The sequence below is a fragment of the Scylla paramamosain genome, chromosome 18 (genome assembly GCF_035594125.1).
Source record: "Scylla paramamosain isolate STU-SP2022 chromosome 18, ASM3559412v1, whole genome shotgun sequence".
Taxonomy (NCBI): Eukaryota; Metazoa; Arthropoda; class Malacostraca; order Decapoda; family Portunidae; genus Scylla; species Scylla paramamosain.
The window spans coordinates 16,372,150-16,392,149 of record NC_087168.1 but is presented as its reverse complement, the minus strand read 5'-3'; the positions used below and the strand labels follow the sequence as shown (position 1 = coordinate 16,392,149).

Sequence of the window (20,000 nt, the reverse complement as noted above, 5' to 3'; positions counted from 1 at the left end):
AATCTGACATTTTTACTCCTAGCAGATCTCACAATTAAAGATATAAATGAAAAATAAAAGGAACTTGCTGGAAATATTTACAATCTGACCGTAGTACTTTTATCATACTTGACAATGAAACAAATCAAAGCAAAATAGAAGGATCTTGTTGGGAATATTTACAATCTGACCAAGAGGAAGGTTTCAAGACACTCCTCTTATTTTGGATAATACTTTTTTCTCCACTCTCTGGGGAACTAACGCATTCACTGGGCTTTCATTTTTTGCCTTTTTTGTAGCCCTTTGACAGAGACCCTCTTACGTAAAAAAAAAAAATTCCTTTTATATCTCACAATAAAACAAATAAATCAAAAGAAATTAAGATGATCTAGTAAAAGAAAAAAAAATCTCAATGCGATCATACAACGACTGCCATACCTTACAATTAAGAACACAAATCAAAACGAAATCGAAGAACCTAAGTTAATAAAAATCACACTTCACAACTAAACACAGAAACCAAAACAAAACAATCCCACAGGATACACACACAACAATTAAACCAACCCAGCAAATTTAGCAGAAGCGAGGGAAGGCAAAAGGAACTGAAGGGAAAAAGGAGACGAAAAGATATCCACTTGTCCAAATTTGAGCTTCCTTGCATTCACTCGAGTCCTCACAGTGATATTGGACGCGGATCAGTTGCATCAAACGTCGGGTAAGATCTCAAGGTTCAGGGGGATTGAGTCGCGGAAGACGCCAAGATGCCTTCGCCAGTCTCTCATGGGCAGGTCTTCAATTGAGGTTCTCATCTCGATATCAATTAGGAGAGTCCAATCTCGTCTTTCACTCTTCAGTAAATACACACGGAAGTCATGAGAGAGAGAGAGAGAGAGAGAGAGAGAGAGAGAGAGAGAGAGAGAGAGAGAGAGAGAGAGAGAGAGAGAGAGAGAGAGAGAGAGAGAGAGAGAGAGAGAGAGAGAGAGAGAGAGAGAGAGAGAGAGAGAGAATGTTGATTTCTTCCATAAACTAAATATCGACAAAACGATAAGATATGACGGTAGTTTGTAACTTATTCAATCTATGTCCTATCAGTTTGCAAAGTATCGCAAAAGATGAGGAGGAGGAAGGAGAGACAGAGAGAGTGAGGGAATCGAGTAAAAAAGATAGAGAGAAGGTAAAAAGGAAGGATGATTAAGAGGAGAAAAGTTAAAATGGAGAGAGAGAGAGAGAGAGAGAGAGAGAGAGAGAGAGAGAGAGAGAGAGAGAGAGAGAGAGAGAGAGAGAGAGAGAGAGAGAGAGAGAGAGAGAGAGAGAGAGAGAGAGAGAGAGTGGTGGTAAAAAAAAAATGCAAAAAAATGTTAAGAGAAAGTAGGGATGAGGAGGAAGATAAAAATAAGTGACAGGAGAAATGAAAGGGGAAGGAGTAAGGTACGAAAAAAAGGAGAGAGAGAGAGAGAGAGAGAGAGAGAGAGAGAGAGAGAGAGAGAGAGAGAGAGAGAGAGAGAGAGAGAGAGAGAGAGAGAGAGAGAGAGAGAAAACAGAAGAAAAAGTCTCAGAAAATATCACTAACTGTTCATGTCAACGATATTTTGTCTAATAGAAGCGATACTGTTTTATTTCTTATTTAGAGCACATTAAAGGAAAAAGTGGATTAATATGATTTTATACGTAAAGTTTGCGCGCGCGCGCGCGCGTGTGTGTGTGTCGCTAGCCAGAGTGAAGACCATCCATAAGCCACAAATTAGTTGTCGCACCAAATTTCATTAAGACCAAGTTAAATTTTATGGGGGAAATTATTCGTGCACTAAACTTTAATGGAGAGTCGTGTTCACCTCCATAATCTCTTCTCACTTTCCTTTTTCCCTCCTGCTCCGTCTCCTTTCTCTTCTCATTCACTCTTTTTAAGGCTTTCTTTCTCCTCCTCCCATCTCTCACCATTCATTTTCCATCCATGTCCTCCTGTGCACCTCTCCCTTTTCTTTTCATCTCTACTAAAAACTGTGTCCTAGCAAGTTTTCCTAGGCGTAACAGATCACTACACGCCCCCCGTCACGTGTCAAAAAACATCCCTCTTTTTCTCCAGTACAAGCCACAAGAGGTCGCTGCGACGAAAGTAAATTTTTCCACCGCAGAAAACGAACAATTTTACCAAGAATTACTCGTCTTAAGTTTCCTTCCTTCCCTCAAAGAAAAATGGGAAAGCTACTTAACTCATTCAGTATATCACTAAGTCTTTGGCGCTCCACTGGTTTGTTTTTTCCTTCTTTGCCTTGCTTTAGTTTTCCTTCTCTTGCTTCCTGAGTAAACGTCGCCCACACACACAATATTATTTCATCTTGCTGGACGCATAAAGGTTAAGGAGACTTGGCCTCAGCTTTCTTCTGCCTGGAGAGAGGATTACAATAATACTTTTGACTTTTTAAATGAATGTGTTCCCTTTACGTAAGGCGCTTTATGTTTATTTCTTGTTGCCTTTATTATTATTATTATTATTATTATTATTATTATTATTATTATTATTATTATTATTATTATTACTATTATTATTATCCTTTTCAACGTAGTCCTCGTCCTTCTTCTTCTTCTTCTTCTTCTTCTTCTTCTTCTTCTTCTTCTTCTTCTTATTATTATTATTATCATTATTAGCATGATTGTTATTCTTATTCATACTCTTGGTTTCATTATTATTATTATTATTATTATTATTATTATTATTATTATTATTATTATTATTATCGTAATCATAATTATTCTTATTATTATTTCTATTATTCCGACTATCATCATCATCATCATTATCACCATCATTTTAATTACCATTACGTTACGAGTGACAACAAATGAGGATAAGCAATTTCCTTTACCTTATACAAAGAAATATGTTCCTTTCTCGTTCACGATTACATCTATTACACAATGAAGCGCGAGAGTAGAAATGTAAGAGGGTAGTGAGTAGAATAGGTGTTATAGAACGCACTGGGATGATAACTGATTACACGTGCTCATGAGTTCTTGAGAAAAATAGTAGTTTTATAACAGGTGTTCCCAGTATCGCCAGCCACACTGATACAAAAATGAAAAAAAAAAAAAATGTTTTGTAAATTTTCGAAGCCCTACACGATCTTAAAACTAGGAAGAAAAATGTTGATATGAGGTGTTAATAGTAATACATCTCTCTCTCTCTCTCTCTCTCTCTCTCTCTCTCTCTCTCTCTCTCTCTCTCTCTCTCTCTCTCATTGAACTCAGTTTTTTATACAAATTTTGAGAGAGAGAGAGAGAGAGAGAGAGAGAGAGAGAGAGAGAGAGAGAGAGAGAGAGAGAGAGAGAGAGAGAGAGAGAGAGAGAGAGAGAGAGAGAGAGAGAGAGAGAGAGAGAGAGAGAGATCCTGTATATTTTAACCTATGTGATCTTTCCCAAAACCGTCATAGAAGTTAATTTCAAAATAAAAGAAGGGAAATAACCACAGGCTACCCTATCCACCCATTTCTCTCTCTCTCTCTCTCTCTCTCTCTCTCTCTCTCTCTCTCTCTCTCTCTCTCTCTGTCACTGTACCCAGTTTTTACATACAAATCTTGAGATAAAAAAATATAATAATAATTTCCAACAATGTACAAATGTCAGTAGCAGTAAGAGGATTATTCTCTCCATTCTTTTCATCCCTAAGAATGTTTCTCGGTGTGAAGCATAAAACGGTATATAATATCTGAGAGCGTGGTAGGAGTATAATAAATGGTGGCAACGCAGGACGAGCCTCAAAACTGGTGGCAGCGTTGGGATATCTGAGACCTTGCATCAAACCTACTCCTCGTGCTTCCTGGTCCATTTCCTCGCACAATACATCAAGGACTTTCCCACATATCAATCTTTTTTTCACAGTGCGGTATTATTTAAGATTTATTGGAGAGCTTAGGGTATAGTAATGAGGGAAATCTTATTAATTTCACGATCTGCAACATAATAAAATCTATAATACTCGTATCAGGCGGAGTGTAACAACAAATGGTGGCAGTGCAAGGATGAACCTCAAAACTGGTGGCAGCGCTGGGATAACTGAACTCTTGCATCCTTCCTACTCCTCTTGGTTCCTGATCCATTTTCTCGCACAATAGCTCAAGGACTTTCCAGCAAACCTATCTCTTTTCTTTTAGACCGGTATTGTTTTAGACTTTTTTGGCTTTGGCTTTGGGTAACAGAGTATGAAGTCTTTTTATGCGTCAACTCATGAGGATTTTTGTGAATAACTTGTTACTCGTATTTGGATGCATTGTGTGAGTTAACATGTCATATGCAGTCTCTATTTTCTTGTGTGTGTGTGTAATTTTTTTTTTATAAGTTTTGTTCTTTTGTTTTTACTTTGCTTCCTCTTCTCTTACATCTCCACTAGCTGTTCCTCTTCCTCCCCATTCTTCTTTTGTTTTCTTTTCTCGTCTCCACCCATTAGTTAATTCTCCCTCTTTTCTTCTTCTTTCTCCTCTTTGTCTTCCTGTTTCTCCTCTTCCTGGTCTTCCTCATCCTTGACCTTTACTATCCTGCCTTTCTCATTATAATTAGGCTGTCTAGTTCATCACAAACAGCCTCGCTAATATAAGCTTGTTTGATGTTGTTTACGATGTGTTCCTCCTCCACTTCCTCCTTCTCCTGCTTGTTCTCTTGCTCTTCATTCTTCTATCTTTTTTTTTTTCATGTTTTCTTCCTTTCACATCTTCCTTCTGTTTTCTTTCTCCTTTTCTTCCTCCTGATATGTTTCATTCTTTTTGTCTTCTTCCTCTAATCTTTCACTCTCCTTGTCTTCTTTCTTCTATTTTTCACTCTCTTTCCTTTCTTCATCATGTCTTTCATTCTCTTTGTCTTCCTCCTTCTACCTTTTATTCTTCTCGTCTTCTTCCACTTTCTATATTACATTCTCCTTGTCTTCCTCCTCCTATCTTTCAGACTCCTTATCCTCTTCCAACTCCTACGTATAGTTAACTAACTTCACAAAGCACATTTTCTGGAACGCATTTCATCCATCTCCCCTTATCTCGTTTGGGCAGGTGACGCTTCACAAAATGATTCCCTGTGTCCCCTACAAAAGACCTGATCCCTTATGAGTCTTCCTGCAGGTGATTCGATGCCTTGATGAAAGACGTTTGATCCCTTGAACTACTTGGATCTATATGTTAGGGATTTTTTTCTCCTCCTTCGCATGTCCTGCCGATGTTACGTAAAGGTTGCTATTGACCAGTTGTTCGGGAGAAGGAGAGGAGGAGAGAAGGAAGGGGAGAGAGAAAGGCAGAGGGAGAGCAGTCCGGTGTTTCGTTTCTGTCACCTGAAGAAGGGAAGCAATCATCCCTCCTGCTCACCTTCCTGTAAACTTGTCCCTTTGTTCTTCTCGGCTTCCTTGGCCGTGACCTCCTTGGCAGCTCGTGAATAAGAAAAGAAAGGAAACAAAAGGAAGAAAAGAAATATAGAAAAATAGAAAAAAAGAAAAGAACGAAAGCTATTTAAACAGCTTATGATACTACTACTACTACTACTACTACTACTACTACTACTACTACTACTACAACAACAACAACAACAGCTACTGCTACTACTACTACTACTACTACTTCGCTGTACATGCAACATTAACAATAACAAAAAATGCTAATAATTATGCATTTGATTATATATACTGCTACTGCTGTTACTGCACATATAACATTAACAACGAGGACCAGGAGAGAGGGAGGGCATTAGAATAAGCAGGAGGAGGAGGAGGAGGAGGAGGAGGAGGAGGAGGAGGAGCATAGTAACAGCCAGCTTGGAATAATATCTGAAACTTTAATACCTGACTTTTATGACCTCCCGTTTTTTCTACAGCAAGTGTAATTAGTAAATGAGGCGTGTTTCCTTCTTGCTTACACACACACACACACACACACACACACACACACACACAGAGAGAGAGAGAGAGAGAGAGAGAGAGAGAGAGAGAGAGAGAGAGAGAGAGAGAGAGAGAGAGAGAGAGAGAGAGAGAGAGAGAGAGCAGCTCGTGTTCCCGTCTTTTCATGTCAAATCACGGAGTTGTTTTTCTTTCTACTGAATGATAAATGGAAATGAACGCAAACAGATAATAGACAAGCTAAAATAGATACTACTACTACTACAACTACTACTACTACTACTACTACTACTACTAACTACTACTACACTACTACTATAATACTACTACTAATACTATAATAATAATAATAATAATAATAATAATAATAATAATAATAATAATAATAATAATAATAATAATAATAATAACATCAACAACAACATTGACTAAAGAAGCATATGAACAATGACTGAAGCGAATAAGTGAAACACGAAATAAAATAGCGAAATTAATTAGTAACACGTAAAACGCATCATTGAAAATAAATATAGACGAATCAGTGGAGCGTATACTCAACAAAAAAAAAAAATAAATAAAAAAATAAATAAAAAATAAATAAATAAATGAAAAAAAAAATAAATAAAAATAAAAATAAATACCTTACACTAAGAAGGGACAGGGAAAACAAATGAAACTTATATAAGGAAACGAATATCTCATAACTGAGCAGGAACATCTGGAGTGGAAGGCAAAACAAGGAGAAATATTCACTCATAATAGATAGAGGGTGAGAACAAGGAACAGAAGAATAAGAGAAGATGAAACTTAACACATCAAAATATAATATATATATATATATATATATATATATATATATATATATATATATATATATATATATATATATATATATATATATATATATATATATATATATATATATATATATATATATATATATATATATATATATATAATACTGATATGAAGGATGAAGAGAAAAAATAAATAAGGAAAGCAATAAATCATAAATACAGTGTTCCAAGAAGAATAGTGGAAAAATGAATGAATGAGTAAGTGAAGAACAAGGTAAATCAAGACGATAAACGTAGGGAAATGAATAAATAAATGAACGGAAAACAATGCAGAACATACACAAAAAAATAAATAAATAAAAAATAAAAATAAAAATAAATAAATAAATAAAATAAAAATAAAGCCAATTCCTTAGAAATTAAACACAGTAGAAACAACAAAATCTAAGTAAACGAATGAAAACAACACACACAACGAAAAAAAAACGAAAAATAATGATACTTATAAACGGAGACACTAGCGATAACAAATAAAAAAAAAAAAAATAAATAAAAAAAAATAAAAAATAAATAAATAAAAAAAAAAAATAACAGAAAATCAACATAATAAAAAAAAGGACATAAAAAACAAGAAACAAGAAAATGAAGTATAAACTAAAAATAAGCACCCCCGGGAGGGAGAAAGGGAGGGGGAGGCGGCGAGGGTGCAGGGGTACAGCGTCCATTGCTTTCTAATCAAGGGCACAGAGAGAAGGGGAGGAAGAATGATTACCCAGGGCCAGGATACGGGCTCGCTTGCTCCCTACGCGGCCTAATGAAGGGCGGGAAGGGAGTAGTGCATGAGGAAAGGGCAGACAATAACGAAGATTTAACAGAAATATGGAGGGACTGAAAGGAATTGACTGTACGATGATAAATGACCAGAATTAGTTTATTTCTCACGTAAGAGGAGCACTGAAAATCCTAGACCCTAAGGAAAGACTGAAGAATGGACTCACTAATCAGGTGGTTCGTGCTGAGTTAATAGGAGCTTTTAAAATGACTAGGATGAGAGGAAGGCAAAGGGAGGAGGGTTTTATATAGGGACTGCCACGTGTATTACTGTGATGGGTTCTTGTAGTTCTCCTCTTTGCTTTTTTATGGATACTGACTTCATTCTTTGCAAAACGGATAAGTAAACAAGAGGAGGAGGAGGAGGAGGAGGAGGAGGAGGAGGAGGAGGAGGAGGAGGAGGAGGAGAAGGAGAAGGAGAAGGAGAAGGAGAAGGAGAAGGAGGAGGAGTTGTAAGGTGGGGGGGTAGAAGAACTATCATCACTGTTATGGCAGCGCAAGAACGAGGTCATGTGGAGAAGGAGGAGGAGGAGGAGGAGGAGGAGGAGGAGGAGGAGGAGGAGGAGGAGGAGAAGGAGGAGGAAGAGGAGGGAGAAGAAGGCAGCTTATATGTTACAATTATTTATAATGACAACAGCTGGTATCTTAGTTCTTCCACTACATGTTAGTAATGAATGAGTCGCCACCTTTACCCGTGAATGTGAAACGCAATTACCAAAGACCTTGAAGCATTCATTATTTGACTCGCCTTCCTGGAAACTGGTAATTGTTTTGTTTAATCTTTTAATCCTGCGGAAATATTCTCTCTCTCTCTCTCTCTCTCTCTCTCTCTCTCTCTCTCTCTCTCTCTCTCTCTCTCTCTCTCTTGCACATATTCACTTACGCACTGAATAAAGAAAAACAGACAATTTAACACACAAAAGCAAAATCAGAGAATTATTCAAATCCTGTATAAAAAGGCAAACTTGATACGAACGCCTACCCTACACACACACACACACACACACACACACACCTACACACGAAGCCACTAACACTTCCCCCTCTCTCCCGCAGATCCTAACAAACTACAAGCCAACGGTGGAGGAGTTACATCGCGGGGAGTACGAGATCGAGGGAGAGACTCTGATCCTCGACCTTCTTGACACCTCCGGCTCCCACCAGTTCCCGGCCATGCGTGAGCTGGCCATCAGACAGTCCGACGCCTTCCTCCTCGTGTACGCCATCGACAACATCGCCTCGTGGGAAGTGCTGGCCACGCTCAGAGAAGAGGTGAGGACAGGTTTACTCTTTGACAGCCACTTGGTATACTTTTCCCTAATTACGAGTCACTCTACATCTTTACTTTAACTGGGAAGAAATTGCAGAATGTATTGTTTTTCATCGCTAACTTTCCTGTAGATGCTTGTGAAGACTTCACGCACTGCTTCTGGTGCTGCTAATTGTTTCGTGTTGCTGTAAAAGGGTTAACATTCTTAATCGATTGTCGGTAATGGGAGATCGAGGCATTTAACTCTTCCACTGCCTCGTGGGAAGTGAAGGATCAAAGCATTTAATTGTTTCACTGCCTCTTGGGAAGTGAAGGATCGAAGCATCTACTTTAACTGTTGCGAGAAATGAGAGATCAAACCATTTAACCATCGAGGGCAGTACTAGCCAGGCTCAGAGAAGTGGTAAGGAGGGAAAGAATGTTAGTGGAGAGCTGGGAATTGAGAGAACGAAGCATTTAACATCTTCCCTGCCTCAGTTCTTTCACTGTCTCCTGGTAAGTGAGAGATCGCTACTTTTAACCTTTTCACCGCCTCGAGGGAAGTAATAGCCACGCTCAGGGAAGAAGTGAGGATAGGGAAAGGTTGTTAGTGGAAAGTTGGTAATTAAGAAATCGAAGCAATTAATCCTTTCACTGTCTGATGGGAGGTGCGGGCCACTTCCACATCCACATTCTTGATCGAGTGATGGAAACTGAGAGATCAAAATACTTAATTCTTTCAGTGCCAAACAAATTTTCCCCCTCAGTACCTGTAACTCTTTGGACACTTTGTTTGTGCTAAGCTCTGGTAAATATTTCTATCCCGTTAAAAATCAAAATTGACCTTCAGTCTTCTCTCTTTTTTGCTCCTGTGTCTCCATACAAACAATATTTACAGTGCTAGGAAGATTAAAGAAGGTCGACTTAAGTAGTAGAAGGAAGATGATTTAAAAAATTATTCAAAGCGTAAGAATGCAGAAAAAAAGATGTGTGTGTGTGTGTGTGTGTGTGTTGGCGGGTAGTGGGTGCCTTGTGTTATTCCTAAAGGTCGTAAGGTAATGGCAAAGTTTTACGTTTCTGCTTTGTTTATTTTATTTTTTCTATTATTCTTCCTTCTACGTTTTTACTTTTTCTTGTTTTTTAAGTCTTTTGTCTTCCGTTTAACTTTAAATTCCATCACATTTTTCAAGGGTTAAGTCTCTCTCTCTCTATTGTGATTGCATTTTTTTTTATTTACTTTCTTCCTGTTGTTTCTGTGTAGTATCTTGTTTTCTGTTCATATTTCAAGTTCATTGCATTTTTCCCTCCAAGGTTTGAAGTTTCTCGTTTTGTGATTTATGGTTCTATTCCTCTTCTTTCTTTTGTTACGTTCTTTCCCTTTTACTTTTCTGTCTTAGTGAAATCTGTTGTTTTCCGTTTCTTACTTTCAATACATCACATTTTTCAAGATTGTCCTTTGAGATTTTTTCTTTTTTCTTCATTTAATCCTCTTCCTCCTAATGCATTTTTTTTTTCTGTTCGTTGTTGCTCTTAAAAACATAGTAAAGTCTGTCTTATTTATTTATTTATTTTTTATCTTTCAGCTTAAAATCTCTTCCAAGGCTTTTAGTCTTATCATTTGAGATTTCCCTTCCTTATTCTCCAACTGCCTCGTTTTTGCCTATTTTTCTGCCAGGAATGTCACAATTTATCTATCAACCACAATGCCACTAGTTCTCAGTATTGCTCAATCCTCACACTCATTTCCTGGATGCCGTGCGCTTTTTATCATTCCCCTGAAAATCTCTTGCATTTCTAGAATTGTTTCCTGCTAAGTGCACCACGTTCCCCGCAGCGAGGCCCGTGGCTATTGTCACTATTGTCACTGTCAGTAATCAAGAAATATACTCTCACTTCCACTTCCACTTTCTTTCTGTGTTATGTCCTCCAATTTGTCGAGAATCTACCGGTTGTCAGGAACATACGCCTTTCATTTTCACTGCGTTTTCCCTCAATCTCAACTCCTCTGGTTCATGTTTACTGCCCTCAGCTCCAGCTGCCAAGCCCTTAGTGGTAGAATGATACTTATAAAAAAGGGCAAAACATACGAACAATATTAATTTAGTAAAGAAGGGGAAAAATTATGTCAATAGTAATTGCGATGGAAGATGCATAAGAAAAGTACTGAACTTTCCATTACTTTTAATGATTTTTCTTTAATAATGGAAATAATTTGAATTTAAGTTTGAAGCTAAATCTTAATTAAGTCTGAAGGTAACTGATGTAAGTTTGAAGCTGAATGAAGTTAAGTTGAAAGTTATCTGAATCTGAGTTTCAAGCTAAATGGTGACACTAACTGTGGTTGTTTGGATCCAATCTTAAGTTAAATTATGAAACTAATCGAAGTTGTGTTTGAAACTAAATTGGGAGGATAACTATAGGGATAAGTTTAAAGCTACTGTAGTTGAGTTTAAAGCTGATTGAGGTCACGTCTGAGGTTAGATAAAGTTGAGTTTGCAGCTAAATTGAATAGCCAATTAAAGTTGGATTTAGAGGTGGTAAAAGTTAAATTTGAAGCTCCAAAATTTGAGGCTGAATTATGAATCTTTGTCCCCCAGATCGTGAGGCTTCGCGGCGCCGAGGTGCCCATCGTGGTAGTGGGCAACAAGAGTGACCTGGAGGTGCGCCGCCTGGTGTCTCGAGCCACGTCCCAGGCGCGGGTGGAGCTGGATTGGGGCCACGGCTACACCGAGACGTGCGCCCTTCAGCCTGACTCTGTCCTCGCCCTATTCAAGAAGGTCCTCCACCAAGGCCAGGTTCGTGACCCCTCACAATGAGTACTGCTTCGCTGCCTCGCTCTCTTGCTCTCCTCTGTGTGTCCTTTGGTACGTCATTTTGTGTTAATGTTTTACCTGACTTTTTTTTTTCTTGCTCTCTGCGTGTTCTTTTTCAACGTCTTTTTGTATGTGTCCTTCTTTCATGTCTTACCTTTTATGTCTTTTTTTTTCTACGTATCCTTTTCTATTTTTTTATATGCTATTTTTTAATTAGTCTTTTTTCTTCCTTGAGTACTTTTCAGTGTCATTTTAAACATTCTTTTTTACCTTCATTAGTTTTCTTCATGTTTTTCACTTGCTGTTGTTCTCATTTTTGCCATGTTTTCTTGACGCTGCGTTTCTGAAACCCTTTCTGTCTGTTCTCTGTTTGCTGCATGTTTTCTTTTCGCCGCAAACTTTTTTATTTGTATTTTTACACCTTTATGTTACCTGTTTACGTTATCTCTTTCCTTCACATTCTCCCTTCAGTGTTACATATATTTATTTTTTTTTATCCCTCGTATATTATTAATACGTGCTTTTTCTCATTAGTGTTATTTTTCTGTCGTATTTTTTTTTTCCCCTTTGAGAATTCAGCGACACGTGAAAATATTAGCTCTGCACTAGTAACTGAGGGACCAAAATTAAATCCACCGCCTAAATAACATGACGATCAGGAATTTGGAAGGCTTTTAACCTCATTTTTTTTTGTATCCTTGTCTTTGTCTGGCCTCCTTCATATATACAATAATATGTAATGAAGAAATAGCAGACGAAGAGAAGAAAAGTGGAGGTGGAGACAAGAAGTATTTTTGTAGAATGAGAAAGAAAACGAGATAAGAGAGAGAGAGAGAGAGAGAGAGAGAGAGAGAGAGAGAGAGAGAGAGAGAGAGAGAGAGAGAGAGAGAGAGAGAGAGAGAGAGAGAGAGAGAGAGAGAGAGAGAGAGAGAAAACGTATCTTAATTAAAGGAGCAGAGTAAAGAAGTAGAAGGAGGAGAAAAAGAAAATTAAGTGAGACTGGAGGCTAGAAAACTATCGTAACATGATTGAGAAAAAGGAATACAAAAGAATACAAATGAAGTCCAAACAGCAATAGACCCTGAGGCTGTTTGGGTAATAATTCTACGATAACTATTAGTGGGAGAGACAGGATAGCACAGAACAGGAGAAAGAAGTGATGAGAAGCTGGAGGCAAGAAAACTGTAATAACAGGAGAGAAAAAGAGAGAATGAGAAGGTTAATAACGTCATATTAAAGGAAGCATGAAAGTATGTAATAAAGAAGGAGGAGGAGGAGGAGGAGGAGGAGGAGGAGGAGGAGGAGGAGGAGGAGGAGGAGGAGGAGGAAAAAAATGTACCTACGTAGATGCAAGAAAATGATAATAGTATAAGAAAGATAGGGTATAGATGAGAAAAGAGATTATATTAAAGGGCAGGTAAGCAACAAAAAAAAAAAAAAAAAGGGAAGCATTAAAGATATACTTGTAGGTAAAAAGAAATATATTAATACGAAAAAGAGAAAAAAATGAAATACGAGAGAGCGGAAGATACCAAATTAAAAGCGGAAAGAAGCAGAAAAAAAAAGTAACAGATGGAAATGAAGAAAACGGTAAAATGGAGATATTAATTAACATACGTCAATCTGTTGCAAAGTTATCAAGGTAATAACCAAAACGTAATTGGTACAGGGCAGGTAATGACTAGCGGCACCAGGTACACAGAGAGCGGAGATCAAAGGGGGAGAGGAATAGAAGGAGCGGGAGAGGGAGAAAGGGAGGGGGAGAGACGTTACGCTTACGTTACTGTCACCCCTCCAAGCCTCGACCTAATTTCAGGAGTGTAGCGTAGTACATGGTAAGGAAGTTGTTACAGCTGTGTACCTATTCCTCCTCCACCTGTGTGTGTGTATGTGTGTGTGTGTGTGTGTGCGGGTGTGCATTACCCTTACCATTCCCATCTGTTTTCTAATTGGCTCCCTTCTCTCCTCCCACAGATCCGGTACAAACTGAGCCCCGCGGTGGAGAGGCGGAGGAAGTCCCTGCCAACCTACACGCAAAAACAGAAGCAGGAAAAGTTCTTCTTCAAACGACACTCGTGCAACGTTTCCTAGACGCGCGACGAGAACCCCTGAAGCTTTGTAGTATGGCAGGAGACGAGAGGAGGAGGAGGAGGAGGAGCTGACGGCCATGTGTAAGAGTCGTGGCTTCCTTCCCTGGCTTTACCCCACGCCCGCACCAGCCACCGCACGACGCCTCCACGTGCGTCAACTCGCCGCTATACTGTGTGTCAGCTGCCGTGTCATTTTGATTCAGTGTACCAAGTCATGTGTGCCAGCTAATGTCTGTCTGTCGCGGCGCTTAAGGGCGAAACATAAGCACTGCACACGCGGCTTCCTTCTCTGTGTTTACGAATCAGAAACGAAAATGTGCCGTTATGATGCCCAAAAATGCGTGCTATTCGTCGCCAGTCCTCCAGTAATACCCTTTAGTACGGTAGGTGTCGCCGGTGTTACTTAAGTAGGCAGAGGACAGTCGAGCGGCCCACTCTAGGTGTAGCACTAAGAGACCTCAGGTAGCAAGGCAGGCAGCAGCCAGCACACACGGGAGCTGGAGGCCTAATAATCAGAGTATACATTGACACGGAATCACACACACAAAAGTATACCTGCACCTAACCTCTTGGGAAGGAAAAGAAAAAAAAAAGTGCATATATTGTACAGAATGGACCGGGAGTGATTAAGAGGGAGAAAAGAATCTATTTTGGGTAAATTTAATACGCGGTCAAGTCCCCTAGTTTCCTCCAGCACGTTCATTCCCCCTCACGCCCCGGAGGAAACTTTTGGACATGGAGAGAAAAAAAAAAAAAAAATATGCGCCTTCATCAAGAGGACGGAAATTTGAGGTGGAGGAAGGTGTCGAGGAAGATGAGGTGAAGAAGGGTGTGGAGAACGGTGTGGAGGAGGATGTCTCGCTCCGCCTCCACCCTAGTACTGCTTCACCGCCCTGCTAGTGCCAGGAAGGCGTGCGGGGCTGTGAGGTAAGTGTGTGTGGTGAGTAAGGAGCGCAGCCTCAGCCACGCCGCGACGCAGGTGGCGCGGCGGGGTGGAGGCGCCAAGCATGCTGTGTTCGGCTCTGTGTTGCGTCGCTAATGTGATTTCGACAATACAATAAATGTAAAGAAAAAATGTCCTTTGTTTAATTGCCAGGTAGTTGTGTAAGTGTGTGTGTGTGTGTGTGTGTGTGTGTGTGTGTGTGTGTGTGTGTGTGTGTGTGTGTGTGTGTGTGTGTGTGTGTGTGTGTGTGTGTGTGTGTGTGTGTGTGTGTGTGTGTATCAATTATCCATGTGATGGGAGGTGTAGCCCTAACTTCTGCCAGTCATACTTAACAACTTTCAGCTCCATCTCGTAATGTGTTTCCCGTGGCAAGCCTCCGGATGTAACACTCTTCCTGCTCCTCCCCTGCACACTGGCAAGGTCTCCACGTGGCTAAGAAGAGAATAACAAGTCATCAGTTTCCAGACAGTTATCTTCCAGTTTTGGGTGATCCTTTTTCACGTCTCTTTAAGGAATGGTACTCTCAGTGAGCCTCTTTTTGGCACTTTTTGTTGCGCTTGGCCAGTGCACTTATAATAAAAAAAATAAATAACACTGCATCGATATTTTTTTTTTTTACTTTTTGGAACATCAAAATAACTCTTTCTTTAAACTTCGATATAAAAAATTACACAAGTTAAGGAGATTTCTAAACTACTTACACCCAGGACGGGACACGACGGTAACTATACACACAGACAAAGAAACAATCAAGCAGAGGCAAAGACAGAACGATGAACAAGCTATCAGACAAGGACGGACGGATATAAAAATAGACAGACAAACAAACATGCACATACACACAGACAGAGACTTACAGGAGCAAAAGTTTAGGTATTTATCTCAGCAAAAATCCAGAAAACACCAACAACTTATGCTTGGTTTACTTATAAGAGTGATTAAATACTTCTTAAACACTTACAAAACAATACTAAGACTCATGACTTCCTCTTCAACTCTCTCCCGTTGAAGGTATCAACATGATTTCCTCCCCTCAAATGTACGAGAAGAAAGAGGTTTCGTAACATACACTTCTCTCCTCTGGGTCATTAACTTGGGTTCTCCTAGACTGAAGCGACTCTTAAGGATGCGGAGGAAGAGTTGAAGAGGGAAAGATAAAAGAGAGGATAATGCGATGGGAAAAAAGTTAAGAAGAGAGGAGAGACAGAGACAGGGAAGGATTAATGCAGAAAATAATGGTAGCGGACGAAAGGAAGAATAAAACAACGAAATGAGAAAGGAGAAAACTCAGGAAACAGGAAGAGGTACAAAATAAAAGAAAACAACAGATAGAATTAAGGAAGAGGCGAAAACAAAAGAAGGCAAGAAAGGAAAGAGAAGGAAAGGGAGAATAACCAAAATTAAAGGGAATTAACAAAGCAGGGGAGAAGATAAAAAGTGACAACGTAAGAGATAAGCGAATTAGGAGAAAGAGAAGAAAGGGGAAGAAGATTACAATGACAAATCTAAACGAATGAAAGAAGTAAGGAAACGAAGAGAAAGTTATAATGAAAAAAGGTAATAAAAAAAGGAAGAGATAATAATGGAAGGATGAGAGAGAAAACGAAAGAAGCAAAAGAAGGAAGAGGAAGAAAGAATGAGAAGATAATGGCAAATAAAACACAAATAAGGTCAGGATGAGAGAGAGAGAGAGAGAGAGAGAGAGAGAGAGAGAGAGAGAGAGAGAGAGAGAGAGAGAGAGAGAGAGAGAGAGACTGACTGACCTTGCTAGTCCCCCTACACACACACACACACACACACACACACACGCACTCTCTCTCTCTCTCTCTCTCTCTCTCTCTCTCTCTGAAACCAAGAGTGCAATTCCCTTTGAGATAATATTTACGTGTCTCTGAGGCTATTAACTCGACTGTCAGCTTGCGGCCAACAAAGAAAACCGTTACTCTTTGCTGTGCAGATAGAAATTGTAATCTTGGGGGAAAGAGGTGAGTGGGAGCAAGTAAAGAGGAGGGAATGGGAGGGACCAACAGAAGGCTCGGAAGTAGAAAGGGAGTAAAGCCCATTAAGTAACATTCCTGGGAGAATTTGGTGTGTAGAATACTATGGCACGTACTCAGGGACCTTTAAGGGTGGGTGTACCTTGCTAACTGGTAGGGAAAAGTACTAAGTGGTAAGGAAAGGTTTCGTAAAGGTTCCAATGTCTTGTGCTGAGATTCTGAAGAGCTTTGTGTGGTTTTCATTATATATATATTTTTTTCAAGGGCTCAATTGATGGAATGAGTGTTTCTTGACTCTATGTGGAAGGGAAAGGTTACAAAAAAAGGTTTCAGTCTCTTATACATGGACTCTTTAAAACTGGATCTTCACAAGGATTGTTTTTCAAAGGCTACATGTATGACTAATCGGGTTCTCAAGGCTGTTTTCTAAGGGCTGCATAGATGGAGTGGGTGTTCCTTGTAGACTCTTAGTGAAAGGAAAAGGTTTCAAAAAGGTTTCGATCCCTTGTGCTCTGAATCTGAAGTGCTTTGGAATTTTCATAGGACGGTTTATTTAGGGTTACAGGATGATTAGTCGGGATGAAAGGGTTAATTAATTAGTTCAATGATTGTTAATGACCGTGCGACACTTCCTAATTCATCTTACTAGCCACACAGTACACTACCTATGGGCACTACTACTACTACTACTACTACTACTACTACTACTACTACTACTACTACTGCTACTACTGCTACTACTCCTACTACTACTACTACTGCTACTACTACTACTACTCCATCACTCTCTTGTTGTCACTGGCGTCTATCGAAATCAGACTCTAAACTTATATTACTTATCAGAGGGTTAATTAAATGAGGCAGTGATGGGAGCGTGGACTGTGATGTTGACTCGGCGTAAACAGTGCTAAGAGAGGCCTTTGAGACACTCCCGGCCTGGTCCACGTCAGTTGTGAAGGGTTACGTCAGAGTGATCTTGGGTAGGAGTGAGTTAGAATTGTTGTCATATACTGTGAATAAAATTGCCTGAAAGAAATTATTTGCTTTGGAATTTTGATATTAATGTTTTGAGTAATTTTATTTTTATTAATTTTCTTATTTTTATTTAGTTATTTATTTACATTTTTTTTTATTATTTTGCTGAATGACAAGGATGTACTGCCGCTACCACCACCACCACCACCACCACTACCACCACCATCACTACTACTACTACTACTACTACTACTACTACCACCACCACTATAACTACCTAAACAATATCATTACGATTACTACTAGTACTCATATTACTAGTACTACCACAACCATACTTGTCACTAGTACTACTACTACTACTACTATTACTACTACTACTACTAACACTCACACACAGACACACACATGCCAAGACGAGACATAACAGCCACACCTGGTGCCCTCATCTCACCTTGGTCTTACGGAACAATTAGTGCGGCTCATCCCCCAATACCCGTTAGTGCTGACGCCACCTGCAGACGTGGCTTTGCGTTAATTGCCCGCTGCTGGTACGCCACTTTAAGGTAATCCAGGTATGCACTTGCTACTTATACTGTACCTAAATTTAGACTGCCAGAGTAGGTATTGGTATGGTCAGAAGTCAAGTAAACTGTTGTATTCTCTCTCGTTCTGCGTTGTCTTTCGATCTTATGTCCCTCTGTGTGTCGGGATAAGAAATATCATCCATCACAGGCAGGGTAAGTATTAGCAGCATCAGAAATCAAGTAACCTGTTTTATTATCTCTCATATTATGTTGTCCCTTGATCTCTGGTCTTCTCTATGTCCAGAGTAAGACATGTCATCTGCCACAGGATCAAAGACGAAGACGGATATTATTGCTGAGGACGCGAGAGACTATATCGTTATGTCCTGACCTTTACCTTTACCTCCTCTGATCTGCTGACAGTCTCCCTACAAACTGTGAAAATTGTTACATTCTTAGCAGAGCAGAGGACTTGAGAATAAGGAAAGACTAAACACAAGAAGGGAATGCGTATGTTACCTGACTTAAAACTATGACTGATGCAGACGTCAACTTTCCTTAAGAATAAAGCTTTCATTTCGTATAAAGTGACAAAAGGAAATGAAACACGATTCTTGTCAGATGCAGCATGAGTGGTTTCGTGTGTCAAGGTTAGTGAATGCAAGCTTAGGGAATGCTGTGCTGTGAGGGATTGGAGTCCTTGATCTGCCTTGCCATAGCCGTGTGGTGCTCTGTTCACGAAACGATGGGTATGGTATCTGGAATAGCTTGGTGGTTTGTCTTGCGTCGCGTCGTGCTGGTGGATGTGGTGAGTGGAGGGCAGTGTGGTGGTAAAGGGGAGGAGGTGATGCTGTATATTAGTAATATCTTGACGTGTTAGTAATACTGTGTGCCCGTCAGCCAGTTTGTTTGTTTGTTTGTGTGTCTGTCTGTCTATGGCGATATTTAGGCAACATTCTTTGTGAAAACATTTAGGCAACTTTGACAATGACAAGACTGAATCCGAGAGCAATATTGATTCACTGAAAAAAAGATAAAAAAAAAAAAACAATAGCAGTAATAATAAGATTTAAGATTCAGTTAGGGGAATAAATTTGTTGTTTTCATCAATTTGTGTTAATACTGTCTTTTCTCTGAGTTACGAATAGGATTCCATGAAAATATTAAATCCAACACTTGATATATCAAATTTCATTATACACAATGCAATTTGCTTCATGAATAATGCTTTCATCGGTGCTTTCACGAGACTATCCAATCACACAAACAAACAACAAGCACCAACAACTTGACGTATCCTAACATGCCAGGATCTGTCAGTAGAGTCAACGATCCTGCTGGACGTCAGACATAGATAGAGAAAGGGACAGGCAGACAGATAGATAGATTGTCAAGCAAGGAGAGAGAGAGAGAGAGAGAGAGAGAGAGAGAGAGAGAGAGAGAGAGAGAGAGAGAGAGAGAGAGAGAGAGAGAGAGAGAGAGAGAGAGAGAGAGAGAGAGGGGGGGGGACGGGGGCACAAATCAACACATATACACACACACACACACACACACACACACACACACACACACACACACACACACACACACACACACACACACACACACACACACACATAGGTGGGATAAGGTTCAAACAGAAAGATACATAAAAGATAAGATAAAAGGACAGGCACACAATGAGACAGACTGTCAGGTAAGGACAAAATGACAGAAAGATAAACAGACTATCAGACTCCTCTCCTGTAACAGCCTGTCTTCAGCCTCTCTCTCATCGCCACAGTGCTGCATCTCTAGCTGTCTTCTACCGCTATTTTCATATTAACTGCTCTTCTGATCTTGCTAACTGCATGCCTCCCCTCCTCCCGCGGCCTCGCTGCACGAGACTTTCTTCCTTCTCTCATCCCGATTCTGTCCACCTCTCTAATGC

General features: G+C 39.6%; 1 protein-coding gene across 2 annotated transcripts in view; it reads left to right on the top strand.

The window, feature by feature from the left end:
- LOC135109171 (ras-related protein Rap-2a-like) overlaps positions 1–14,703 on the top strand; it is a 77,544-nt gene extending 62,841 nt beyond the window's left edge. Inside the window, exons 4-6 of one of the 2 annotated variants that reach the window (XM_064020307.1) lie at positions 8,533–8,748; positions 11,323–11,520; positions 13,513–14,703. In XM_064020307.1, coding sequence (XP_063876377.1) covers positions 8,533–8,748; positions 11,323–11,520; positions 13,513–13,629 — 531 coding nt within the window. In that variant the 3' untranslated portion in view covers positions 13,630–14,703. The remainder of the gene's footprint in view (positions 1–8,532; positions 8,749–11,322; positions 11,521–13,512) is intronic. The other variant, XM_064020309.1, reaches the window with a different exon arrangement.
- Positions 14,704–20,000: the final 5,297 nt, after the last annotated feature.